Here is a 27,696-nt window from a genome sequence, read left to right as displayed (position 1 = left end):
ATGCCTTACTAAAGTCTAGGTATATCACATCCACCGCTTCTCCCTTATCCACAAGGCTCGTTATCCTATCAAAGAACGCTATCAGATTAGTTTGACACGATTTGTTCTTTACAAATCCATGCTGGCTATTCCCTATCACCTTAATTCCTTTATTAGTGCCTTTCCATTTTTAGCTGTATCCTGCTTGGTTTCTGATAGCTGTAAGCATAATTAATTGTATGCACCCTGATTGGTATTTAAGTTGTGGTTTAAAATAGATATTAGCTTGATTCTTAGCAACAAAGGGTCTCTGTCTGCCATACTCTAAATAGTGGTTTCTCAAATTCAACCTTTACCATAGAACTCATTCTATCAGGGAGTTATGTAGTCTAGTTGCTTCATTTTGTAATTACAGTCTCAAATTATATAGCAATGTACAAAAGAATGTGTAGCATCTACTCATTTATTCGGCTTACATAAAAGAATGGAAGCAACTGAAAGAGGAAGTCCTCTATTCTTTCAGACCAGACCAGCATAAGAGTAAAAGTGAGTGAAGCAAAAAGATCCTCTTTTCATCCATACAACAGTAAGTTTAGGCAGCAGCTGCACTTGCATTTCCTCTGATGGACCCTCTTTCAGGCTAAAAGGAGGGATCAATTAAGTCACTTTTTGTAGTGAGATAACTGGAAACAGTAGAAGCTACCCTTTGAAGTAATTAGCTTCTGATCAGGCCTTGCCCTTCAGCTCAACTGTGTGGGCTGATAGCTTCCCTGACTACAAATGCAGCAACTAGGGGCTGGTTTGGCAAGCTGTGGGTGTTTAGAGAAAGCTGCCACTGAGGAATTGTCATAAGCGTGCCTGTGAGGGGAAGCAGAGACTCAGCTCATCAAAAGGTACTTTAGTGCCCTAACTCTTAAGGCACCTAGATCTACCATTTAGCCTCATTGACATTCTCAGAACTGCCACTCAGCTGCTACCTACCACCATAGATCACATGTTTCTGCCAGTTGGCATTCACAAAGCTGCCTAAACACTGATGCCATCCCGCAGTTAATGAGCTGCTCAGATCCCTAGCATAGGCCAAAGTCCCAGAGGTCCCACAGTGACATTCTCACACTAAGCAGGGTCTATCTTGCCAGCCAGGCCTGATCCTGTAGATTTACTCTGAGCAAATCTAGGACCTGATACCTGTTGGATGCTGCTGCAGGTCACCAAGAGGTTGGGGCTGGGGGAGCAGAACCCAGCACTCTCAAAAGATAGCCAGGAGTACAGGAAAAAATAGGGAGAGAGAGAAAGTTATTAAATATGAGTAAGGGGATGGGAGCATTCAGCTGCTAGGACATGGATTACGTGGGCAGGTGACCTGCCTTATATGCCTTACTCCAGCTGAAGATGGATGCCTGAGGATCCTGAATGGAGGGAGGCACCTCCCTCTGGCCTCTCAGTGAGGTACACCAGGTCAGGTGCCTAAGCCACTCTCCTCTCCCCACCTTTCCTCTGCTTTTCACTTCTGGCTGCTGTAGGCTGCTCCCTGCTGAGCTTGCTGCCTTCTAAGGATCCTTTTCTTAGGGCTTGGCTACAGTGGAGAGTTGCAGCGCTGGTGGTGGGTTTACAGCGCTGCAACTTACTCACCGTCCCCACTTGCAAGGCACATACAGCACTGCATCTCCCTGGCTGCAGTGCTGGCTATACTCCTGCTCTGCCTGGGGTATAATGATTGCAGCACTGGTGATGCAGCGCTGCTCCACCAGTTTGACCACCAAAAGCATGGTAATTGGTCTCCAGAGGTATTCGGAGGTATCCCAGAATGCCTGTTCAGCCACTCCCAACAGCACTGCAAATGCTGCAAATGTGGCCACACTGCAGCGCTTTCCCTACACAGCTGTACGAAGACAGCTGTAACTCCCAGCGCTGTACAGCTGCAAGTGTAGCCATACCCTTAAGCATTTAGCTCTCCCCGTGCAGTGTGTGAGGAGCCTGGCTCTCTACCTTGGGCTTGAGGATTCCACTAGGCTACCCAGAGGTTAGGTGCTGTTAGCAGCATTAAGTTCAGCATCACAATATTACTCCTAGATTTGATCTCATCAAGGATATTAAAGACACTCCATTACAAATTAGTGGCTCAGACACACTTGCTCAAGAGGGCATGGTCTGACCACTGGAAGCCTAGAATGAAAAATTCTAATCTGGTTTAACCCTCCTCATATGGGTTTGGGCAGGTCACTTTAGCTCCAACTTAGTTTTCATATACCATACATTGGGGGATAGGATACATTCCCATTCCTCATAAGGAGAAGGTAAGGCTTCTTAAAATGGTCTGTAGTTGAGAAGAGCTATTTTATTGATACTATTGAATACTCCAAAATGTGCTGTTCCAACACCACAGTGTTTACAAGATGAGTAGATAAAGTGAAACCTGTAACTGTTTGTGCCTGTTAAAACAGACGTCCAAAGAATCTCTTCTCTCTATAGTAACTAAATCAGACATTGCCATACTATCAAAGTGAGTGTCCTACACAGCTTAAAAAAATATTCACACATTAAGAGACATTCTAAGTGATAAATAATGTGTTGCAGATGCATGAAAGCAATTTTACAAAAGAAAAAAAGGTTTCCAGACATTTATTTCTGGAACTGTACACCAGGTATTAAAGTACAACAAATACAAAATAATGCTCAAAAAAATCAGTGTTTATGTACAAATATTAAAACCAATGCAACAATAGCGACTTCCTCTGGAACATCCGCTACTAAAACTTCTTCCGATTGTCACTGGTTTAGGTCATTATACGCAGGGTGCGTATTTCAAACCGGGAAAGGCTGGAATCACTGGTGGTGTAAGAGGGCCATAATCAGACCTATACTATTTTAAACAATAACTGGTCATTTCCTTAAGTGAAAAACATTAAAAAATAGTAACCTTGTCATTTGATAAATTACTGTATTTAGTTTCCCCTTTGTAGATAATGTGCTTGTAACTCTGGGCAAATAGTGTCCCTGTTGGTCAGTTTATCCGTTAGTTTACATTCAAAGTTGAAATATTCACTAGAGACTTTGGTTAAATTCTGTAGTATTATTATGTTCTACTGGATCTGACGTTTTCACACATTTTTGCCCCTCAGTTTTAAAAATTAAAAACAGGAAACAACTGCACAATTCATTGACCTAATTGTACACAATTTAGTATTCTGCAAACAGTAATGTACATCCTTCAAGTAAATTCAGCAGTTTGACCATGACAAGAGGAAAACTAACCATTTAAAAATCTAGCAGGAGAAGATGACATGACTAACAAAAGTAAAAGTATTGCTATAATCACAGCACCAGTTACACTTCTAAATGAATCAGCTATCCTCTTCAGATTCCCTGTACATAAAAGATACATCTACCAACACTGCAATTGCCCATTATGGATTTTTGGTTTGTTCATGTGAAGAAAAAAAAACATGGCAAAGAACAAAGAATTCGTCACAGTTTGTTACAAGAATTGTGCTTCACCATCCAAGAATCAAGGCAATAGAATTTCTTCATATGGTTGCAATTCAGTTATCTTCATGCTGACCCTCAAAACGCAATTCTTTTAATAAACAGTAACAAGTTCTCCATTTAAATGTTTAAACTGAGAGAAAAATAGGAAAGTCCAGCTTTTAAAAGAAAAATTCAATAAATAGCTATTTTACAAGGATAAAGTCATAGTGGTACAAATTTATGAATGTCACATCAAGCATGCACAAAAATGTTACTATACACAAGTAGTCAGAAAATATTGAAATAGATATCTAAAAAGATATGCAGAATGTACATATTTACAAATCTTGCAAATTATTGCCTCATTTTAACAAGGAATTAAAAGTAAACGTTACCAGCTAGCTAGCCACGAGGCTAAATAAGATTAGAATTTAAAAATCTATTAGACTAGCCGGAAATCATTTTTCTCTCATATCATTTTCTGAAATTTGGTCAAAAGTCTTTATTAAATAACTAAAGTGTCCATTCAATTTGCCGACAATCCAAACTTTAGACAAGTCTCTGTCTATATTAAGACCCCAGCAATGCATAGATAAACTGAATATATTACTGCATCAGCTAATGAGAATGGGCATGTTCATTTAAGTGCAACTGGTATAAGCATTCAGTCATCTTTGTGTAATGATTTTTATATATAGACCAGCCACTGTAAACCCATAGTTAAACTTGAATGTATAACAATGAAAAAATATGGCCAGTATTTCACAAAATTACATAAAATGTGTTGATTCATAAACAAAAGAAACAAGGTACAAAGTTCAGCACAAAACACAGCAACAAGAAGCTGACAACTTGGCCCTGTGTTGTACTCTGACATTTGTAGCCAAGGCTACCCGTTATTTACTGTGTACTTACTAGAATTACGTATTTCAGAGGTTTAAGTTAAAGAATTGATAACAAATTATCGCTAACTACTTTTGTCCACTGTGCTAAACTAATTTTTATGGTAAATGTGCTATTGCATAAACAGTTCAAAGCAATCTTCATTACAATGCTGTAAAGAAAACTCGGGAGTATGCTACATCCAAAAACTCAGGATGTCAATGCTGTTCACAGTATATATAATAAATACCCTCGTCCCTTTCAAATACTACCCAAAGTCTCTACTACTAAATTACTCAGCATAACCTTGAAGCAATTACTACAAATATTACCAATGCAGTCAAACTTAAGCATTTAAAAAAATGCAAGCAAATTAGTGGCAATTAAATCTGCATTACAGACAGTGCAAAGAAAAGTCCGAGTTTGTGTGGGAAAGTCTACTGCAATTCAATTGTACTGGGCTAAACTTCAGAATCTTGTAAATAAAAATGAAAAAAAGAAAAAAAAAAAAAAAAAAAAAAGCACAAACCTGAAAGCTGTATGCTCTGGAAGCATATCACATACCAATACTATGTTTTGTCAGAATCTGTAATACAACTTAAATAAAAGGGTATTAAATGGAATCATTTATGGTCACCCAAAATTTCATCTGAATATTCACAAAAAAATTGATTGGAACAAACAATTATTTTGAGTATGAGATGCATTTGTACTTCTGTCCATCCCCATTTGAGAAAGGTATTGAAATGCCATTTTGACACAATGACTTGCCAAAAGAAATAAAACACAATCCGTGCTAAAAGAAGTTTTGAAATGTATACTTCAAGGTTGTACTGCACTATATAAAAATCTAGATAGTCCCTCATATGAACTGCAGTGCTCCAAACAATTTAACGTGTGTCCCAAATATAAACCATATAGTGGTCAAACCTAAACCATGTAGACTGTGGCTTTATACGTCAGCTGCCTCAGAAAAAGTTGATACAAATAACTGGTGTTATTTATTACCTTACACTCTTAAAAGTTGTGGACAAAACCCCATCAGAATACAATATTCTAAAATGCATTTGTTTAGCCAATAAGTTTAAGTACACAGAAACCTTCTGGTAGTATAATTACTTCTGTGTAAGGTAGCCATGGCCTATAATTTTGCAACAGCATCTAAGTGTATGTCTTGCTCATACAGTCCCTTGTGCTAGCTTCCACCAAGATGAACTCATTGTTTTGTAAACTGAAGTGCCCTAGTTTAGTATCACATGAGAGAAGGTTCCATTAAAAAACATCCTTGTTTGTGCAGTTTAAATTAAAGAAACCCATCCCTGCCTTTATTAAAAAAAAAAAATGCTACATTGAGCAGGAATCAGGATCTGTACCTGTAAACATTGTTATTCCACTGCATTTGTTACGGCAAAAGTAACTTGGACTAAAAAGCCACTTCAATCAGTTCACAACTTCTGTGCTGGTTTTGAGATGGTGAACTCTGTCTACAGGCTTTAAAAACAGTTGAAGCAGAGTTTAAAGCTGCACCAGAGTTCTCTTAATCCCAAACTCTGCCAAACATCATATGACATTTCCACACGTATGGATTGAAAAACGAAATTATTCTTGATAAATCAAGATATAGTTCTATACATACAAAGACATCACTGATGTCATAAAGTTCAAACTTCCAGTGAAAGACTAAGCAAACCTGACAGTTCCCATCTAGTTTGCTGCTGCATTAAGTACCCACTGTTTTTGTAGTTTACCACTGGAATCATTCTGAGTGAAGAGCAGTATGTTGGTGTAGAGTATGGGCACTGATGAAACCATTTGTCTCATTTGCAGATAGACTGCTAAAGTCAGCCACTGAGACAGCCATTTTGGCACTGGTAATATGATGTGTGTGGTTCTCAAAGTCCACACCCAAGTTATTTACAGAAACATCGTTCATAAAGGATTCAGGGACTGCAATCCCCATTTTTAATCTCTTGGCAGGTCTCTCTGACTCTTCACTGCACATGTTCATTGGGTTTAACTCCGAGTGATAAAATCCAGTCTCAAATAAATTAAAACAATCACTTTCACCATTATTAGGCAAGGTAAGCAACTCTTCTGTTACAACAGGCACATGATTAACTGGTGCTCGGGGTAAGCTGTCCAGAGGAGAAAAGGCATCTTCCAAGCAGTTCACATCTGTAGAGTGGCAGACTGTAGCTACACTATTGGTCAATGCTGGAAAAAAATGAACACACAATTTAAATAAAAATAGACTTTCTTGAGATACAGTTACAACAGAAAACAGTCTTTTAAACATCAATATTGATTCTTCTTGATTTACCTGTCAAGTCATTGGCAGTGATAGAGTTCAGAATGCTGAGCTGTTGATCTGGAATGGGCTCTGTTCTGCTATTAGAAGTTAAGGCTGAAGAATGTACTGCTCCACCAAGAGCTTCTGCTTCATCTACCAACCGATCCATATAGTCCCTAGAAAGACATCCTTACATTAGAAACAGGCGTGAGACTAGGAGATGAATTTCTTTAATCCAACATCACTGCAGCATTTCACTACCCTGATAAAAGTTGGAAAAAACTCTAGATGCAGAACTGACAGCAGAAAGGATATATTCCAAGCACTGTACTTACGTGACCCCTGGATGATGGTTGTACCTCTTCTTTCCAAACCTTGTTTGCTGAGCGAAGTAATCATAACGTTCTGATTTCTTCCACATATAGTAGAATGCTACACATTCAGCAACTGTTCTAGTTCTCACCTAAAATTGGGCAGAAGAATTAATATGCTTGTTTAAAAAAAAAAAAAAAAAAAAAAAAGAAGAGGTGGGTGGGAGGTTTGTAGTACTCTCCATCTTCCACATTCTCTTTAGTTATATCATTCCCACAGGAAGAGCAAGTTTCTTAATCAAAAATGGGATTCTTCTAACAATACAAAGTTGGAAAATGTACTTTTATATCCATTCAATAAAGCAACTTAATATGCTCAGCTATAGAAAATCCAATCTTTTTAAAAAATTAAGTTTTACATTGAGACAGTGTCCAAGACAAAAATTAATGTCTTGATCTCAGTTCATAACTGCATATTTTGACTCTTCATAAATTGTTAAGTTAAGAAAAAAGGGAGGAAAGCTAAGAGCAATATGAAGAGTAATAAGCTAAATGGGAAAATAAGGAAGGTATTATGGAAACTCTCCTTTTTATAAGGTTAGTCAGCAGAGACTGCCCAGGCTCCAACGACAGGCGTGTGCAAAACTAGACTGTTAAATTGGAAGTAGTCCTAAGAGATGGTCTAGAAGATCCATTTTATCCCTATTATCCATGAATCTACATGCATTGTGCAATTTGAGGCTTCAAATACACTTGTTTCCACTTATACAAAGACGGGTCAGTTTCTGAGGATATGTCTACACTACGAAATTACATCGAATTTATAGAAGTCATTTTTTTAGAAATCATTTTTATACAGTCAATTGTGCGTGTCCCCACAAAATGCTCTAAGTGCATTAAGTCGGTGGACTGTGTCCACAGTACTGGGGCTGGCGTCGAATCCTGAAGCATTGCTCTGTGGGTAGCTATCCGACAGTTCCCACAGTCTCCGCTGCCCATTGGAATTCTGGGTTGAGATCCCAATGCCTGATGGGGCAAAAACAGTGTCGCAGGTGGTTCTGACTACATGTCATCAGGCCCCCCTCTCCCTCCCTCCCTCCCTCCGTGAAAGCAACTGCAGACAATGGTTTCGTGCCTTTTTTCCTGGGTTACCTGAGCAGACATACCACGGTAAGTATGGAGCCCACTCAGCTCACCATCACCATACGTCTCCTGGGTGCTGGCAGACATGGGACTGCATTGCTACACAGCAGCAGCTCATTGCCTTTTGGCAGCAGACGGTGCATTAAGATTGGTAGTCATTGTTGTCGTACTCCTGGATGCTCTTTTAGTCAACCTCTGTGAGGTCGGTCAGGGGCACCTGGTGAGACATGGTGACTCAGAATTCGAGTGACTCAGCCAGGTCATTCCCATTTTCTGCCGAGCACCCAGGAGATGAGGATGGCTAGCAGTCATACTGCACTGTCTTCTGGCAAGCGGCCAGGAGATGATGCTGGCTAGCAATCATAATGCAGCATCTTCTGCCAAGCACCCAGGAGATGATGATGGCTAGCAGTCGTACTACACCGTATGCTGCCAGCCTAAGATGTAAAAAATAAATGAAGTGGATCAAAACAAGAAATTGACCCGATTTGTTTTGTGAAATCAACGGCCTGCTAAACCCAGGATTTGAGTTCAATCCTTGAGGGGGCCATTTCCTTGATGCAAAGCCACCCCTTTTGTTGATTTTAATTCCCTGTAGGGCAATGGCAGACAATTGTTTCGCGCCTTTTTTCAGCGCAGAACCAGAAGCTGCAAAAGCAAAACCAGGCGAGGAGGCGACGGCAGCACGGTGACGAGAGTGATGAGGACATAGACTTCTTACAAAGTACGGTCTGGGCAACGTGCACATCACGCTGATGAGCTCTGTCTGTGCTGACCAGCGCACCACGCTGGCCAAACAGGAAATTAAATTCAAAAGTTTGCGGACCTTTTCCTGTCTACCTGGCCAGTGCATCTGAGTTGAGAGTGCTGTCCAGAGCGGTCACAATGGAGCGCTCTGGGATAGCTCCTGGAGGCCAATACCGTCAAATTGCGTCCACTCTACCCCAAATTTGACCTGGCAATGCCGATTTCAGCGCTAATCCCCTCATCGGAGGTGGAGTAAAGAAATCGATTTAAAGAGCCCTTTAAGTCGAAAAAAAGGGCTTCGTCATGTGGATGGGTCCAGGCTTAAATCGAGGTAACGCTGCTAAATTCGACCTAAAATTGTAGTGTAGACCAGGCCTGAGAGTACCAATCCTTAAGTCTAGCTAGGCTCTTATTCCATGTATTATTCCTTCCCCTCCATCTCCTTACAGAAGCATCTTTGAGGAGTAGATGGGTCTCCTTGCTGAGTCAGTCCACATCGCCACTCCTTAGCCAAAAGAATTACTGCTGCATGACAACTGCACAGTACTCTACTTTCTTGCTAGCATCTTAGTGGCTGAGTCCTGTGTGGCTGCAGAACTCCAAGCCCCTGGTGGCTATGAGATGGCTAGGCTAATTAAGGTGGTATTATTTTGCCTGGTCTAGACTCGGAGAATGAATCCAGAGCAGCACAAAGCCAGAGCAGCATAGAGTATAACACAACAAAATTATATTATAAATGCATAAATGAATGCAATGTGAATATAACACTATTTAAGAGACTAATAGGTTGACTGATCTTGAAAATGTTGACTGTTGAATGATGTTTGTGGTAAAGTTAGCATGCAAATGACAAATGAGCTATAATACATTGCCTCAGATTTCACTGCAGGCACTGCTTCTGCTAAATTAATTGCTTTTATAGATTTTAAGTGACTAAACTACCATTCTCTCCATCCAATTTAAGTACATAACTTACCTTATTTTTCTGTATGAGATGAAAATCTTTCCCATAAATCAGAAGTGCATGTTCAAAGTTTCTGCATTCTTCTTCTGTCCAAGCTGTCATCTCTTCTAGATGATTCCCAAGATAAGAACAGCACTTATTTTCAGATAATTTTCCATCAGATATTGAGTAACAAACATTTGTACTGATAACATTCATGAAAATCCAAATGCACTTTGAAGAGCAAGTGCTAAATTCTTTAGAATTGGTCTTATTCTTAATACACTGAAGCCTCTAATTATACTCTTGGTTAGAAAACTGACTGAATCTGCTAATCATCAACTTTGGATGCACTACTCTGCTCACTGAATAACAACGGATTATTAGAGTTTCATTTATTTATTTATTTTTTTATTTGTAGTCATCCAGGGGCACAAAAGGGCTTGGACACCTAACTGCTCCTTTAAGTACCGAAATCCATCATTTAGGCACCACCAAGATTCCCAAAACTCTTGCCTAGCTGCTGCCTGATCCTGGAGGCACCTAAAATCCTTAGGTGCCAGAGGTTCCACCATTAAAGTTCCCTAGGCACCTAAGTTTCTGCCAGAGAGCACACACAGACTGAGGCAGCTGTGTAAGTACCTATCTCATACCTAAACCCAAGGAGGATCTTCTCACCTGCAAGGCCCAATCCAGTAGGCATTTTCAGAGCATGCCTAAACCCAGACAAAATTGCTGGGGGGATGGAGGTGGCCAGCCTTATAACCTTTAGCCCAGTGGTTAGGGCACTCACCTCAGATGTGGGGACACACGTTCAATTACCCCTCTGCTTAATGTTGTTTCCCCCGCTTGGGTTTTCTACCTCTTAGGTGTGACTGCGCTGGACTGTGGGATATTCAGGTATGGGTCTCTCTCAGTCTGTCCCATTGTGTATAAATAATTAAATAGATATCAGACCAGAGGAAGTCCATAGTTCAGTGATTAGCGCATGCACCTGAGAGGTGGCTTATCCAAGTTCAAATACATTCTCCACATGACATGCAGAGTTCGGTGGGGAACTGAATCTGCGTTTCCCATATCCCATCTGATTACCTGAACTACTGAGCTAGAAGTTATAAGGGAGGCCACTGCCACCTCCTGCATTTCTTGCAAAAAATGCAAACAAAAAAACACCACTTGGGCATCTAACTCCAGGAAGGGTTTCACAGCTGAGATACCAAGCAGAGAGGTGCCTCACTCCTCTCTTCAGCAGTTCCTATTGGCTAGTTTAGATGACTTCTGACTCAGTGGACTAGCTTTTGTGGATCCCATTCTTAGCCACCTAATACACCCCATGCATTGTACAGGGAGCCTGGGCACCTAACTTGGGGCTGTGGATTCCAATGGGTAGCAAGGTGCCTAAATATGATGTGTTGCAATGCACATGTTCCTTTGTGGATCTGGGCCCAAATCTGCCAAGGTTTGAAATCACCAGCAGCATCTGAAGCAGAATATTTTTCTGCACTGGTTTCAAAGGTGTCTACTCTTGCAGGGGTACAATGAACAAACAAACCTTGGAAAATAAGCAAAGGAGAAACTGCTTTTCCATACATTTAATTCTGTAAAAAACTTGTAATTCTTTTTATAAATTGGTAACAATGCAAGTTAATGTTAATTTTCAACACATGCACACAGATCAAAGGAAAAATCTGTTTTCCATGGGGTTTCAGATCTTTCTCTATTGTGTGCCTCAACCTAGTACTATAATACACAGTTTAAGATCATGTGGCTCAAACTCTGTATATGGACCATTTTAGCTTCACTACCCTTGCTTTTTCGAAGTTCGATATTATTGTTACTTAGTACTTAGTACACAGTTTGCTATCGTTTAAAAGAAAACTGATTTGGTAATCCACAACAGTGTCCATCACATTCCTGGGTTCTCACTGCCATTCTCCAACAATTCAAATCACTATAGAACAGCAGACATTCTCTGTTATGACATAATTTGTTTTAATTTTGTTTCACGTTAAAGTATACTAAAGAGGAGATATGTATTTACCCCATCAGGGAACAAGATAGTAGCAGGCAAAACACATCTGTACATTTATTATGAGGTAGTCTCAGTTATAATAGTAATTACTGCTTATTGTTTTTAATGTCTTTTTTGTATCATTCAGTTACACAGTAAAAGAAGAGCCTTTCAGCTTACAGCCAACATAAATGATCTCTTTGCCAAAACAGGAATTCCCTATTAAGTGAATTTATAAAGTTATTCAAAACGTTGACCAATCAACGAACTCTCACACCGTGTCCTGCAGCTCACCAAAACAGGATCTTGGCAGAATAATGCAGGGAGTAGATTCTAGAGGTGCAGGCATTCCACTGAGAATGTCCTGACTGCCACCTGCCACTGAAACTTTAACCTGCCAGCAAGCCCAATACAATATGTTGAAATTGCCATTATAGGAACCTGGGAGAGTTTCATTCATGGCGGATAAAAATCAATGATTTAAAAAAAATCTGGTTTTTTAAATTTAAAATCAGGATTTGTTTGATAGGTTTTTTCCTCAAAAAGAATTTTATCTAAAGGTAGTTTTAATTAAGATACATTATAGCTGAAAGATCTCTCATCATGGAATAGGGATTATAAATTTGAATTCTAAAGTATGAGACAATATATTCATGTAATATTTAAGAAAAGTTTTGTAAATGAGTTCCAATAGTTCATGGATTAGGTATGGACCCCAAGTTTATGGGGTTCCAGAGGCTTCTGTATAGATTAACCTAAATAATCTATCTACCCACCCAATGGGACTCAGTGCTCAGTCTGGAAAAGAAGTGGGCAAACTACGGCCTGCGGGACGCTCCTGCCCGGGAGGCTAGCTCCCAGCCCCGCCCCTGCAGCCTCAGCTCACTCCACTGCTGGTGCAATGCTCTGGGCAGCAGGGCTGTGAGCTCCTGGGGCAGCCCAGCTGCAGAGCCCTGCCTGACCTGGTGCTCTGTGCTGCGCGGCAGCATGACTGGCTCCAGCTGGGCAGCACAGCGAGATGTCCTGGCGCTCTGGGCGTGCAGCTGTAGCGCGGCCACCCACTGATGCTCCAGACAATGTGGTAAGGGGGCAGGGAGTGGGGTGGGAAGAGGTTGGATAGAGGGCCGGGGAGTTCAGGGTGGTAGGCGGGGGTTTGGATAGGGAGTCAGGGAGGAACAGGGGGTTGAATGGAGGCAGGGGTTCCGGGTTCGGGGGGGTGGAGTTGGATGGGGCAGCGGGGGGCAGTCAGGGGCAGGAGTTTCAGGGGCAGTCAGGAAGAACGGGTGGTTGGATGGTGCAGGAGGTCTGGGGGGGGGGCCATCAGAAGGCAAGAAGCAGGAGCGGTTGGACAGGGCCACGCCTGGCTGTTTGGGGAGCCACAGCCTCCGCTAACCGGGCCTCCATAAAATCTGGAAACCCAATGCAGCCCTCAGGCCAAAAAGTTTGCCCACCCCTGGTCTAGAAGATACCATCAGAGATGCTTAGTTTTGCAGTTCTCAAACTGTGAATGTGTCTCTCCAGAGATAACATGCTTGTTAACAGCAAAAATGTCTTTAAATAATTAAATAATAATATAATATAATATATAGAGGTAAGAAATAACAGACCTCAACCCTATTGTTCCTCTGCAAATTTGTGTACACAGAATCAATCCCTTACCTCTCTCTAAAAGTGCAAAGTTTCAAAAAGTTCAATGAACAGAAGATTGTTGGGGGCGGAATAGATCTGGACAAGGAGAAGTAGTCTGGAGATAAAATGTGAAAAGGGAGGGACAGGCAGTAGAAACAAAAGTGAAACCATTTGAGCAGCATATTCCAGAAGTCTTGAGGTCTTTCTGAGTATAGCCTTCACAGATTTGAGATCTACCACACCATTCTCTCACTAGAATGGAAAACCTATAATGGCCGCAGGCCGTATAAGAGACCCAGTTTGGGAATATTTTAATGACGTTACTCTACCTGTGGGCAAGACAGGCATGCGTGCAAAATGCAAACAGTGCAACAAAGAAATGCAAGGCCTCATTTCCCAAATGAAACAACATCATGAGAAGTACTCCTTCTCAGGAGGAAGCTGTGTTGAAGATGATGAAAGGAACATCACTTAAAAAATGTACAGTGTGTACCTCTTAAAAATGACACCTACATCTGAGTTGTTATAACCTTATTACATATTCTTCACAACCAACAAGAATGCACTTTTATGTAGAAATCCATGATTAAATCGAGTCTTCCTGACTAGTGATTTAAATCAATTTGATTTAAATCAAATCCACCTGGTTCCATGGACTGAACACTTTCCTCTGATCGCAAACTGCTGCCACAAGTGTAACTTTCTTACCATGCAGCATCTTTTCACATTATTGGGTTTTAGTTTGCAATGCCTCACTGAAATCTAGGCTGCGAGCATTCCATTTAATAGGAGTTTATGCAGAAACAATATGAAGTGAACACTACAGTGAAAATGCCTGTAATGCACAGAATACTTTTATTTATACTTTTATCACATGATGTAACAACCATTTTATCCTTACCACACTCCTTACATATTTCTCATATTAGACTTTTTAGCGATTAAGTCTCACTGAAATAAATGATGGAATAATTGTTCACTTCAAATGAAATAGTGCACAATACATAGTAAAGGCAAATAAAATTAGTGAGACTAGAAATGTGGCACGTTACAAGATTGGGCACTAGAGCTGTAATATGTAATCTGCCAAGGATACCATATTTTCTAGGGTCATCAGAACGGTATTTTGAAACTGTCCAAAAGCCTTAGCTGACTTCAGGGACTATCTCCTGAAGTCTGGTCTGTGGAATGGCAAAAACATCCTCATCTGAAACTTTAAGGCAGCAGGACTGCTTATGAGTCTTTTTTAAAACGAATCACTTTAACTTCATTTTTCTGCATTTCCACAGCCTGCTTTACGGCTCAACGCTCCATAGTAATGAGTGCTTTCAACTTCTTTTTAAGTCTATGGCAGTTGAACAAGATTAGCACTATACAGAAGATGTTTCTAGTACCAAGCCCCAAGTTTGTCTTCGCTTTCATCTATGCATAGGGTGAAAGGGAACTACAAGGACTGAAAGACTGACCCCTCTGTTATCTGTATGGATCAGCTCTACTAACTTAAGAAAAGCATAAAGGCTGGGGACAAGAGGTGGAAAACACAAACCAACCTATCCTACTACATAGTAGAGCTATCCTGTGCTGAGGAAATACATTCAGGGTTCAGTACAGGAAAGGGTGGGGCCATATCACAGAGCCAGCTATGGTTTCTTGATTCTCAAGCAGCCTTGGAATGAGTTAGAGCAGCCTATAGTCTGCTCTAACTTACAATAGCTGGCTCTGATCTCAGCAGTTCTATAAACTGCTGTGAACTCCTCCAGTAGAAATTCCCAACTGGCCAGCTACAGTCATGTTACATCCGTTTTGTTCCATTCAGGTGATGAAAAGGGTAATGACCTAGGGCTGAGAACCTGGCCTCAGTCTTTCTGTACATTATAACTTTAAAGAGAGTCTTAAAGTATTCCCTACTATTTCAGAAATCTCTTACCTTGAGATGCCTTTCCATTTGAGCAATACCTCTCAATTGCTTCTTTTATATTATGGTTACATTTGAGTAGTTCATAGAGTGCCTATGAAATTAAGGAAATATTTTTGTTTAAAACAAATCGTTTAACGTTTGTACCTTTAACTGCTTAGCTACTGTGTCTAGCTTCAGTGATCAAATTGCATATCAGTCAATTAATTTTTAACCATATAAAATTAAAATTTCATCAAACAATTTAAACAAAAAGTTACATACCACTGAAAATAAGGTTTCACAAGAAAATGTAAATGGATATCTAAAGCTGGATGTGAGTTATACTGAGAACTGTTTGTTAAGAACATAATCATATACACATGCTGTATCACAAACATTGATATTATAGACCCCAATCCTGATTCACGTGCTTAATTAAGTACTGGCAGGATCAGAGTCTTACTTTGCACTCCTATGAAAAAAAAGTTTGACTATTTTGTTACCTGTTGCACATACATGTAAAGAGAATGCACATTAGTTCAAAGGCAATGTGTCACACATGGATAGGATATAAAACATACTTGTTCATTGTCCCGTGTGTGTATTCCTTCAGGAATTCTTCCAATATTTTTTTCATTTCCAGTTCTTAACGAGGTCTCAAAAAGGTATTCTTTAACCTTAATCTCTGAAACCACCTCAGGTCTCCAAAGTAACTGATCTTCATTTTCATACACTGTTAAGAGGAAAATCCATTGAGATACAAATAAAGTTGTGTGAGTGAGAGAGCATGCACACCTATCCTGGTGTTTTTGATACTGCAGACCAAATAACAGCAGGTGTAAATTTACATGGGCCCACTGAATTTATATACTTTAGTTTCTGGCACAAATATTTTAGAACTACAACATAAGAAATCAGCAGTTTCCCCAAAGATAGAAAACAAGAAGGTAGCTAGAGGTAATCAAATCAAACATATTGACAACACCTTGTCACATGCACAACCACCACCACCACCCCTCCCTTTCCATATACCTCACTGAAGAGAGACTTGCACCATGCTACAAAGGTGAACAGATTCAGGCTGTATTGGAACAAGGAGGGAAGGGACTGAATTCTAAGGACAAGAACCTATCAAAAAAATTTAAAAAAATCTACTGGCCACTAGAGAATTCAAATTAAGAAATTTATGCATATTTACACATGACAAAGTTGGGAGTTTTCTAAACTAGTGAACATAGTCACATCTCTGTTTGCTTAGAGTTGCACACAATCCTTGAAAACAGCAAAAAAGAATTAGCCAATAAATAAGCAGTAAAAAATATGAATTCTAGCACTACATTTATTCCTCAGTCAATTCAAACACTTTCCATGCTGGAAAAAAGCAGGTGACTACGCAGTCACTGTCTTCAAAAAAAACTTGTTGCTATATATTATTAGAAGTGCTGATCTTGATGCTAATATTGGGATTTCTGGCTCAAATAGTCATCAACTACTAGCATACAGGACATATGTTCTGTAATGAGTTTGGGTTGTGCATTTATTGTCAAATCACATTGGAAAAAATGTAATATGCAAGTAAGTGGCTTTTATAAATATCTTCTACGTATATCAAATAACACGAGACATGACTTGAACATTAGTTATTGTTAGCAGCAAACATTCAAATTTAAATCCCAATTTGCCTGCTATTAAAATATTTAATATTACGAACAGACATTTTTGACATTACATTTAACAGGGGGCCATTTGGTGATTGGTCTGCTTTGAGCAGGGGGTTGGACTAGATGATCTCCTGAGGTCCCTTCCAACCCTAATCTATGATTCTATGATACAGTCTGCAGACAATGCAAAATTAGATAAATTATCTGATCCAAGGCAGTCAAAGGAATCAAAGACTGGTACAGGCCAAAAGTGAGGAGGATCTGCATCTCTGAAAATGAGGAGGAATTAAAAAAAAAAAAACCACAACAATCCTTTTCACCTTGTAAGACACTGTTGCTGCCCAAGAATAGAAGATGCTTTCACAAACAGTAACATTACAAGACTGAATTTAGAGCTGTCCCAGGGAACACAGAGCCTACGCCACCAGAATCACCACTTCTTTTGTCACTGTTATCAAGGATGTACTTTTAATTTCTAAAATGAAATCTTAGGAAAGGTCAGGAGTTTTATTAAAAACAAAAAAACCATAACAAGACTATTGTAATATTACGGCTGTATAAACCTCTCAGCTGTTCTCTCCTACAATCTATCCTTAGACTTTCGAGATGTCATTTTTTCCTCTTAACAGCCAAACTCCTTAGCACTATATTCAACTGTTTTAAGAAGGCTGTATTTCCCTATCATTGTATTTAATTTTAAATTGTTCAAAGTGACTCCAGAAAGGAAACAGGGCAATAAAAATAGAGTTACAGATAAATGGCATAATGGAATCAGAACCACCACCAAAAGCACCCACAAGATTGTGTTTGATTAGATTCGTTTTCTGATAGAATTTTACAGGTAAAAAAGGTAATTCAAAACAATTCTGAAAGTGTACAGAAAAAAATTAATACCATCCAGTTATTGATGCACTCTACAATCAGTTCCAAGATTTCCTGATGTATCTGGAAGTGAGGAAGTTTCAGTTTTAATACTTACCTTTTCTAAATCCTACAGCTGTTTACCATCCAGAAAGTTTGGGCAGAAAGGTATTCAGATAAAAATCTCATCTAAACTGAATAAATCCACTCTTTTTTCCAACTCAAACTAATTTTTACCTCAATTTAGATAGAGACAGACTCATGCAACAAATGGAATAAAGAAAAACACATCTAGAGAATGATCACAGGATTTCTCTTTCCAAAAACTACTTAGCCAGTAAAAGGAAATTTAGAACAGAGAGTTTGTTGGTTAATGTTTTTCTGCAGCAGTTTTGTATCCCACAAAGCTATGCCAGTCTAAAGGCAATACAATAATATTCTTTGATGATGGCTGAAGTGCCTGACCTCTCTAAAAGAGAAGCAAAGATGCTCTTTCTGAAGGTCACTGAATAATGGATCTCATGGACAACTGCAGTTTGAATTTTCTGCGGGCAACAAACTCTTCCTGGAGCCATTTTATGATTTGGTCTAGTATTATTATCTTTCCGGTTTAGTATTTGATTTTTCTTATTTCTCCTTTTCTATGAGAATTTTACACCCAAAGTTATTCATTGGGATTAAATATTACAAGGAGATAATTTAGTTGCACTGTTTTGTCTCAGCTAGAATTGTTATAACTTCTGATGTCAATTTTTTAAACTCATGGTTTTTAAGTAATGTTTAATATTTTTATTTAACCAAGTAGAAGTAAAACAGAAGAACTTACCCTTTTCATCATCACTGAACTTGCCCAGGTAAGGTGGTATTTCAGCCTGATACTGTGAACCAACCATTATTTCCTAAGGTTTAAAACAAAAAACAAAAACAAAAATCACACACACTTTTAACTTTACACTCAAAAATATATGAGCATTAAAAATGTCAATACAAGATGTATTTGATTCCAGGATTAAAGCACTGTCATAGATACATAAAAAAAAAATTTGAAATAAAAACAAATTGCAAGAAAATTCCACTGAGATTTATTATATGGAAATAATTAACACTTTAGTTACCTTCCTCAAATCTTCAGATGAATTACCAGTGTCTGCCTCAACATCTTCACCATCCGATTCCTTATCTCCATCATATGTAGTGTTTGCTTTATAAACCAAAACCAAAAAAAAGTATTACTTAGCAATATTTTGCAGTTTGCACATAGAACTACGATTGCATCTGTTTTCCTTTACTTTAAAGCAACTAAACAAGAGTATCTGCTTTCATTTAGAGATAATGGTCAATAGCTCTTAATAATTTGCTTTTCTGTGGAACTGCAGCATAAAAGTTAAACAGTAGAAGGTGCTATATCTGCAACTGTGTGTGTTAGAAATGGATAGCTCACTGTCAAAGGAAATAAGATAATTTGTCTCAAAAGCACTGCAAGTATAGGTCTGGGGAATAGGAACAGGAAGATACTAGTACAATTTAACTCCCAGTTACCACAGCAAAGTAATCTGAAAGGCAATTGTTCTCTACACTGTCCATTTAAAATTCTGTTATCCAACTGTTTCAGGGACATTTAAAATATTGAGCTAAACAAGTATGTATCAATTTGGAAAGAAGTATGAGAGAAGATATGGTAGAGATATAAAATAATGATAGTAGATTAAAAGAAAGTTGAGTGTGTGCTCCTCTTTACCCTTTCCTGTAAACAAGGACAAGAGGGCACTCCAAATAAAAGCCAAATTAATAACTCGCTATTTGTCAAGAAACTAACCCACCATATTTTTTCTGCGATTACAACTCAACGGAAAAGTATCAGATTCTATAGTTGAATCACCAGTAACGTCAACAAAAAGAGATGCCCTTAGAACATACTGCAAAGTGCCAGTCTTCCTCAACTTCCAGTGAAATCAATGGCGTCACCACCTCACAGGATTGGGCCCTAATTCTTTACCTAGACAATCTTTCTATATATCTATACAGTGCTTAGAATGTTTCGGTACTACTATAGCATTAGTTTTCTTACATCTTAATGGTCGAGGAAAGAAGTCTGTAGCTTCATGTGAAGTAACTGATGGTGTCAAGTCATCAGCAGAAGACTGTGTTTCTTCGTCATCACCTGACAAGAGGTCTTTAGCTATTTCCTCCTGTATCATTAAAGAAAGAAAATCAAAGATATAGGACTAAGTATAGGTTGGTGAGCCTTTGGAACTAGCAAGTTAGAGGTTCCATTAGCAAATACATTACCTAACTTTTTACCAAAATTTATTCTATTCTTCTACACTCCCCCCAAAAAATCAGAATCACATTCCTAAGATTTTTGAAGTATAGAAATCAAAATCAGTGTGAAAGTGGGAGCTAGGAGAGGGGGTTGGGACGGAGTTGCCCTCCGTGAAAAAACCCACTAGGGATTGCCCCCAAACATGAAGCAACCCAGGGATCTCAGGAGACCCTGTGGCTGTGCATCAGCTTGACCAATCTAGAGTTTCCCCTAGTCCTAGCATCACAGATCCACTGGAGCTGCACTACCAGGAACTGATCACTAACCATGTCATCCCCCAGAACTCTGGAAGAATTAATACAGCCCAGACCCATATTTCTTTTTCTTAGGGTTCTCTGCAGGACTGCACAAAGGATGATGTGAATCCTGTTGTCCTGCCCCACCCAGTCTCCTTCCCTTAACAGTGAATGGCAACTTCTACAGAGTTTGTAGATGCATCTGAGCCTCCCTCTTCCACACAGAGAAGCTGGAGAGGAAGAAATGCACGTGGATATGCATTAGGTAACAATCCTGAACACATTTTTTTGTAACCATACGGTAACACTGAAATGTGTATCCTAATGGGACTCTGAAGTGCACAGCAGTCAGTTTAAAAGTTCAGGAGAATTGGGAAAACCCATCTCCAAGAGTCACAATTTAACACACTGACGTTTCAGGTTTTATACTAGTTGCATAATACACCCAGTCTCTGCATATATGAAATTTTATCTCTCACCTGCCACAAATCTAATACTTTTCATATTCAGTTGAAGGGAACACTCCCAAAGTATTCAGGAGCGAGTTTTCATATTAACTGTATAGCCACAGATGTTTTGAAACACTGTATATATATTTGAAGCCATAAATATTAGTCCCCAGCTTCACACACACATTACTGAAAGTTCCAAATTTAACTTTTTAAAAAGTGATATTAAATAAAACTATAAAAGTCTTTAACATTACAAGTTACTCAAGAACTTCTACTTTCTTTTATACTTGTGTAGCATCAATAACGTCAATGAAATTGTGCTTCATTTACAAATGTACTGTAAACATGTAAAATCAGAGTCAGATTTTCAATGTCCTTTGAGAAGAGTAGTGTGGATGCTTTGCCTTCATATTAATAGGTGACAATAACTTTCGTATTACCAAGAGAAAGACAAAGATCACACAGGTTCCTAGTTTTAAACTTAAATACAGAGAAAAATGTTTTTGACTTACTTTGTCCAGAGTCATATCTGGCAGCTCATCCGCAAGTTCACTTGGGGAGCTATCTGCACTGGAACCTGCTATAACTGGAATTGTAGGTTCATAGCCATAGAAAGCCAATAAATCTTCTAAAGGCATGCTTCCTTCCTAATACAAGAAAAGTTATAAACATTTAACATCTTAATATTGTCAAATACTACATATCATTATACAAGCATAAAGGGACAAGATTAATTTTGAAATAGTTTAATAGTGAATTTAAAAGGATTATAACTCTCCAATTCCAAAAAGAAGATGACTGCCTTTTTAGGAAAAAATTGAATACACATTTCAAATTTTTTTAACACATGGCTGAATTTGGCTCATAATCATGTATTTAAGGCACATTCAAAATCTGTTTCAATTTTCTCTGAAAATTATTTACTGGATATATACAAGAGAAGGCTTAGAAGTAAATATTAACTGAATATAAAAACAGTTTCTATCATTTGATCCAGTGTAAAGTACGACTGACTAACACTTCTTTATGATACCAGATATATTAAAAAAATATGAAATAGTGAAGCAAGGAAGCAACCAAAATGTCAACTTGAAGACTTACAATGTGACAAGATGTTATAATCACAGTTGCAGCCAGAGACACAAAAAGAAGCCAGCAACAGATTTTCACAGCAATTGTTAGTTTGTGCTTTTACCCACCCCAAAAGATACTTTTTATACTGACTTCCTAGTTTTTTTGTTTTGGGGAAGTAAGAAGGAGGAGAAAATAGAGAGACTGACAAAGGGCAACTGCATACCAGCAGCTTTTGATAATCCCATCTTGTTACATGTCATCAGGCTGTATTTCCTATTGCAATTAATAATGTGGCAATTCCCAGGCATTATTCAGTTGCCTGATTCATATCAATGGAGATACTTGAAATTATTTTCAGGTATTTATAAATATTGTTTTAAAATTCTTGTTGAACTCACATTCTGATTAAGTGATTTTTTTTCTTGTAGTCATCTAAGGCCCCAGCAAAGACTTCTCACAGTGAGTACAGTTAAGCACATGCTTAAATCTTTGCAGGACTGTGACCTAAAACAATATATCCTTTAATTTATTGGCACTGATTCTTTCTCTACCTATTTGCTGCTATTCTGGAAATTTTGTGGAGTAACAGTTTACCAAGTATAGTTTTTAAAACCATGTTATTTCTGGTTTACAACTTAATGTATGAAACTTACAACAAAAATTGGTAGTTTCTAAAGGGTAGAATTGGTGGTATGGAAGCCTACCAATGTGCAGTCTTGTTCCACATACAACAAATACAAACTTACACTATTAAACATATACAGCCATTTTCAGATCTGGTGTTACCAGGTGCATCTCCCTGGAACTCTCCGGACCAAATTCTGCAGCTTGTGAATGGTGCTATAAGCAGCTCAGCAAACAGCAGTATAACGATCATCAATTTGGCATTCAGTGAATGTGCAAAATGAGTGATACACAGACACGGATGAAGATGAGGTGTAACAGGAAAAGCAACTAACAAAAGAGTGTAAAATAAAGCTGGGGGGGGGAGTTATTTTCGACATTTACAGAATGGCAAATTGATGCAAGCTAAACACACTTACACCCACATTCTGCCTCAGAACCACCATTAATTTGGCCCATCATACTTAAACAAGGCTATGGAATAAAGCAATTGATGGTAAGAATGAAATCATGGCCATGATAAAATAGTTTATACTGTGCTTTATCAATATTCTGATTTGAAATGAAGCTAGTCCTCATTAAATACTATTTGTGGTGTATGATTTTAATATATTTCCCACTTAATAAAAACAAGAACTGATACAGTGGTATCAAATACTATAAACACAAGAAAAACTTGTTCCATGGGTAATTTCTCTTCCAAAGCAAAAACACTATTGTCATATTAAGTTGAAAGGAAGTACTTTAAATAAACACAGCTCTGAAATCTTTGGAACTGATCAACTGAGTTCTGTGATAACTTCCAACTAATGATCCACCCACATATATCCAATAGCTAAATCTGACTGCTTTAAATTGGCTGCAAAGGCATTTACTATTGTTTCAATGGAATTTACTTAAAACAAGATAAATGAAAGAGAAGGTAGAATGTCCTTTGTATTTACTAAAGTAAGTACAGTGTAGCTATATGATTAGGAAAAGAAAGTAAAAGCCCCCCCACCTTTTCTAAATCTTCAATTTCAGAGCTGAAGTTTTTGCCCTCCTCCATCATTTCCTCCTCTTCAAGAGTTCTCTCATCATCATAGTCATGCACCAACATTTCAGCAGTAGGGTCAAAATCATGATCCTCAGAAGATAAAGAGCCAACTAGAAGAAAAACAATATGAATCACTTTACCAATATACAACGCCATACTATAATCAAAATAAGATTGTGTGCATTCTTTTAAATGAAAGGTCAATATTCTCTAGATATAGAGTAAGAAACAAGTTTTCAAGTGGCTTTAACTTGGCCTCCATTTTTGTACCTGTAGACTGTAGGTGCAGTTTTGTGCTCTGCAATTTGAGCCACTTGGAGATCTAAAGAGATTGCGTTGAAAGTGATCAAATTAGGTCATTTTCAGAAAGTCTAGTCATAGCTACACATTTTACTGTGTATAAGATAAGAACCAAGAGATTCTTAAAAAACATGCCCAAAACGAGCATAACAATGTAAAATATAGTTCTGACACAAAGTCTTAGATTTGATGCTGTAACTAGAAGCAGAATGTCACTTGTGGAGCCTGTCTTTGACAAGAGACTAGCATATCTTTTCACTGTTAGAATAGCCAGCCTAGCTTCAAAGCTGTTCTGATTAATCAACTTTATTCTAATAGCAAAATAAGAATTGAGCACCTATGTCAGAAGAATTTAGTCCCATGAATGAGATATTTCATTAAAATTCAATTGCATTCTATGCAGTTTATTCAGAATGGAGGAACAAACTCCACTGGAGTTCCAATTCTCAAATAAGATACATGAAAGATACAGAACAAGAAACAGACTATATTTATTTATTAATTTCTTTGGAATATAATGTAAGTGGCAACTATCTGGCCCAACAGAAATTGCTACTTTAAAAGCAAACAAACAATTCTGTTGCTTTGCATTTGTTAAACACATTTTTATGACAATATTAGAAAGGAAGCCATTAGATTTAAAACATTTTTTTAAAAATAAGTATTCTACACCACAAGACTATATTCAACATCACAGATTACTGAAAGAAAGAACTTAAAAATTTTAACTGTTCACCATTCTATTTACTTATTGCATTCTTTCAGCTAGGGTAGACAGACTAGCCAGTTTCACTTTCAGGTTCTTTTGCACTAGCATTATGTTATAACTTTTAGATCGCAGAAAGTGCCCAGAAAAATTTCTGGTAGGAACTGATTTCCATATGCAGTTCTGATTTTAAATTTCATTGAAACATCCATATTGGTCCTAGGTTTCATAAAAACACACACCGTACTTCTGGGTTCAAAGGCAAAGTCTTCTAATACTAATTTTTAAAAGATCCTTCCCTTTATTGCTAACACTTGAGATTTAAAGCATTTAATTTCTTGTTCACTTTCTAGTTTTTAACATTACTTTCTTTTTCAACATTATTTTCATTATCCAGAAATAAAACAAACACTCAATTTCCATTTTCCAGTTCTCACTAGAACAATATTGTTTGAGTTTACAACACTGCAGGGAAACATTTCAAACCAAAAGTTGTTCCTTTTATATTTCAAAAAAAGGCATCCCTTAAAAATTCGTATTAGGTCTTGTAGAACTCTCAAAATCTACAGAACCTAAAACTAGTTGATAATATCCTTTTAATTATGATAACTACATTTACATGTTGAATTTTTAGTTACATTATTTAGACACTCCTCCCACAGCTTCTAAAGCAGTATCCAGATACATAATTGTTAAATAATAGTTTCAAATATAAGATACTGTACACTATATATTCTGAAAACTACACTTGCCAATTACTGCACTATGCTGCTTCACATGTTTGTATAACTAAAGTGGAAAGTGTATTCCATTTACAGTCTTTAAACAAAAATATACCATTTACTTAACTAACTTGGAATATTCAATAATGGATCTGACAAAGTATTTTTATTCAGATATGTAAACATTTTATTTTAAATTAATAAGTTTAACAAATGTAGTTAAAATGCAGCCAATTAAATTATAAAGACTAGTTTTTGTTATCAAAGATAAATTACTATTTGAGCTCATCTGGAGAATGATGATTGTTCAGGAACAAAAGCAAAATAAGGTCCCAATCCTAAAAACACTTATGCATGAACTTAATCTTACACAGGAACAGTCCTATTAAAGTCAATGGGAATAGCTGCATGTATAAAGTTAAATGTTTATACATTTGTTTAGGATTGAGGCCTTAAATAATACTTAATATTAAGGTTAAGAAGAAAGACTAAGTAATAACTGAAAAGTGTTTGAAACTTGTTAATAACTAGTATCAGAATTTTAGGAGCTTGTAGTTGAGGGATATCAGTGAAGTGGTCACTCTCTTAAGTCTCCATATTTTTACTAAGTTGACTTCCAAAAGTTGTTTAAAAAAATCAAGTTACATAAGGATAAATTATTGGGCAATTAGTTGAGACTACAGATTTGGTGAGACAACTGCTCTACAGCACACTCCATCTGTTATTAGGCAGCAAACTGGAGACATGGAAATAAAACATTTAAAGTGAACTAACTGAGGGGAAGGAGGGGGAACTTTGTAAAGAAGTAGAGAAAGTTTGTGGTGGGTCTTTCACAGAAGCCCCTGCAACCTAGCCCCTACCAAATGCTACCCAGCTGCTGGGAACATAGAATGAAGTAAACAGGACAAACCTGGGCTCGAACTTCCAAAGGAAGCCTGGAATATAATGGAGAGAGAGGCAGAGATGTTAGATGGATGCGCTACAAATAGAAGTCAGGGAAGGAATCCTACAGCTAGAATAACAGGTAGGTTTCTCAATCATCTCAAGTTCCCGGTCTCCCCGCATCGCTCTCTGTGAAGGAGTCTCTCTGTCCTTCCCCCAGTTTTCTTCTTCTTCTCCTCCATCTCCCGTCTCTCCCCATCCCCCTAGGGCAGACGCCTCGTTTCTCCTTCTCAGCGCTTTTCTCCCGTCCCCTCCATCCCAATCCCCGCTGCCCCAGTCTCTCCTCCGCCACATCTCCTCTCTTCCCCCTCCCCGGCCCGCTCTCCTGAGAGCCCCCGGAGAAGGAGCCCCGTCCAGCCGGCCCGGCCGGGAGGTGACAGGGGCAGGGAGTGACGGAGGGAGCCAGACCGGCCGCCGCCTCCTCCGCGCACCCCAGCCCGGGTCTCGCTCCTCCTTTCACCGGCCAATTCCCCCTGCCCCTTCGCTAGCCGCTGGGGCCCCTCTGCGCGCCCCCCGGGCCCCGGCCAGGGAACCAGCCCGCTCCGGCCGAGCCCGGGGCCTGTCCGCCGCCCCAGGGCTGGGACCCGGCACCCCGCTCCGCTCCGCAGAGCGAGCGGCCGCGGCCTAGTCGCGCAGGCTCCCGCTGCCCCGGTGCGGGAGGCTCCGCCAGCCCCCGTGCCGCCCCCGGAGCCCCGCTGCCGGCCTCCCGTCTCCGAAGGGAGGTTACCGGGCCGGCGGGACCAGCGCGAGCGGCCTCCCCGCGGCGGGGCCCCGCAGCAAGCCGGCCGGACCCCAGCGCCCCTGCCCGCTTTCCCCGCTCACCTCCGCCATATTGGGACCGCTCGGGCTGAGCAGTAGCGCTGCGCCAAGTGCCCGGATGGGGCCGCTAAGCCAATGGCAGCCGGAGCCGGAGCTGAAGCCGCAGACGGCTGGGGAGGGAGCGCGGAGGCCGGCGAGGAGGCGGCGCAGAGCCGAGGGCAGCCCCCAGGGACCCTCCTCCTGTTCTGTCCAGGGTCTGCCCTCACCCCGCCACAGAGGGCGCTGGGCGCTCCCCACCCCACCACACTGGGGGCTGTCCCGGGACCCCCCCACCCCATCGCCAGAGGGCGCTGGGCGCTCCCCACCCCACCACACTGGGGCTGTCCCGGGACTCCCCACCCCATCGCCAGAGGGCGCTGGGCGCTCCCCACCCCACAGCACAGGGGGCTGTCCCAGGACTCCCCACCCCATTGCCAGAGTGGGGTGGGGAGTGCCCAGCGCCCAACATACGGGGCTGTCCCGGGACCCCCCACCCCATTGGCAGAGGGCACTGGGTGCTCCCCACCCCACCACACACGGGGCTGTCCCGGGACCCCCCACCCCATCGCCAGAGGGTGCTGGGTGCTCCCCACCCCATAACGCAGGGAGCTGCCCTGGGACCCTCCTGCCCCATCTCCAGAGAGTTCTCCCCACCTCACAA

General features: G+C 39.7%; 1 protein-coding gene across 2 annotated transcripts; it reads right to left on the bottom strand.

The window, feature by feature from the left end:
• Positions 1-2,585: 2,585 nt before the first annotated feature.
• MIER3 (MIER family member 3) lies at positions 2,586-27,119 on the bottom strand. 2 transcript variants are annotated; one of them, XM_030566838.1, is made up of 13 exons: positions 27,060-27,119; positions 26,206-26,230; positions 23,532-23,677; positions 21,346-21,480; positions 19,891-20,011; positions 18,938-19,023; positions 18,649-18,721; positions 15,882-16,033; positions 15,331-15,412; positions 9,797-9,891; positions 6,955-7,082; positions 6,650-6,795; positions 2,586-6,543 (listed from the first exon to the last, which is right to left on the bottom strand). In XM_030566838.1, the coding sequence occupies exons 1-13, from the start codon at positions 27,066-27,068 to the stop codon at positions 6,086-6,088; spliced, it is 1,656 nt and encodes a 551-aa protein (XP_030422698.1). In that variant the 5' UTR covers positions 27,069-27,119; the 3' UTR covers positions 2,586-6,085. The 2 variants fall into 2 exon arrangements, with proteins under 2 accessions (XP_030422698.1, XP_030422699.1); XM_030566839.1 differs by having other exon boundaries at positions 9,797-9,888.
• Positions 27,120-27,696: the final 577 nt, after the last annotated feature.

Source organism: Gopherus evgoodei, chromosome 6 (genome assembly GCF_007399415.2).
Source record: "Gopherus evgoodei ecotype Sinaloan lineage chromosome 6, rGopEvg1_v1.p, whole genome shotgun sequence".
In the NCBI taxonomy this organism is placed as follows: domain Eukaryota; kingdom Metazoa; phylum Chordata; order Testudines; family Testudinidae; genus Gopherus; species Gopherus evgoodei.
The sequence above is the reverse complement of the archived record's forward strand: the minus strand, read 5'-3'. Positions and strand labels throughout refer to the sequence as shown.

Bases quoted from the DNA above. Each gene is read 5' to 3' on its own strand.
- MIER3 (XM_030566838.1), bottom strand. The intron at 21,481-23,531 runs GTGGGGGGGCTT...TTCTTGTATTAG, and splicing joins AAATTGAAGATTTAGAAAAG to GAAGGAAGCATGCCTTTAGA. The intron at 19,024-19,890 runs GTAAGAAAACTA...TGGTTTATAAAG, and splicing joins CTTTCCTCGACCATTAAGAT to CAAACACTACATATGATGGA.